The sequence below is a fragment of the Aplysia californica genome, unplaced genomic scaffold (assembly GCF_000002075.1).
Source record: "Aplysia californica isolate F4 #8 unplaced genomic scaffold, AplCal3.0 scaffold01036, whole genome shotgun sequence".
Lineage (NCBI taxonomy): Eukaryota > Metazoa > Mollusca > Gastropoda > Aplysiida > Aplysiidae > Aplysia > Aplysia californica.
This window is the reverse complement of record NW_004798306.1, coordinates 137,521-138,508: the sequence shown is the minus strand read 5'-3', so window position 1 is coordinate 138,508 and position 988 is coordinate 137,521. Positions and strand designations below refer to the sequence as shown.

General features: G+C 39.1%; 1 protein-coding gene across 1 annotated transcript in view; it reads right to left on the bottom strand.

Moving 5' to 3' along the window:
* Positions 1 to 988, bottom strand: part of LOC101862080 — a 21,176-nt gene that overhangs the window by 17,359 nt on the left and 2,829 nt on the right. The window contains exon 2 of the mRNA XM_005111285.3: positions 136 to 249. Within this exon, the coding sequence (XP_005111342.1) occupies positions 136 to 249 (114 nt within the window). The remainder of the gene's footprint in view (positions 1 to 135; positions 250 to 988) is intronic.

Genomic DNA, 988 nt, shown 5'->3' with positions numbered 1-988 from the left:
TGATGATGATGATGATGATGATGATGATGATGATGATGATGATGATGATGATGTCGTCGACGACGACGACAATGATGATGCTGAAGTGTTGAGCATGGCGTGCAGGCTATTTCTTCGTCCCTCTATAGCTCTTACTTTCACAGAATTTGGGTAGTCATCAAAGACACTCTGCCAGGCTTGGACCAATAGCTTATTGGTGTCGCGGAAGTAATAAACAACATCTCCGTCGCTGACTTCACTCACCGCCATCTGGAAATTACGAATTGAAATGAAAGGGTGGAGTGGAAAACAGGATAAACCCATTAAAAAAGAAAACAAAACTCAAGGTACTTTATTTCTAGACCTTATGATATTGCCCGACATACTTGCAACAACCAATACTCTTTTTCCGATATACTTGCTACATCGTCAACCAATACTCTTTGTCTATTACTTACTTGCTTGACAGTCAACCAATACTTTTTGTAAATATATACTTGCAACACCGACTACCAATACTCTTTGTCTATACAAGCTTGCCTCACAGTCAATCAATACTCTTAATCTTTACATAATACTTACCTCACCATCAACCAATACTCTTTGTCCGTCATACTTGCGACAACCAAAACTCTTTGTCATACTTGCGACAACCAATACTCTTTGTAAATTACATACTTGCGACAACCAATACTCCCTGCGACAACCAATACTCTTTGCAAATACATACTTGCGAAACCAATACTCTTTGTAAATACATACTTGCAAAACCAATACTCTTTGTAAATACATACTGGCAACAACCAATACTCTTTGTCCAAAACTTGCCTCACCGTCAACCAATACCATTTGCCCTTTCATAATACTTGCCTCATTGCCAACCAATACTCTTTGTCTTAACATAAAACCTGCCTCACCGTCAACCAATACTCTTTGTCTTAACATAAAACCTGCCTCACCGTCAACCAATACTCTTTGTCTTAACATAAAACCTGCCTCACCGTCAACC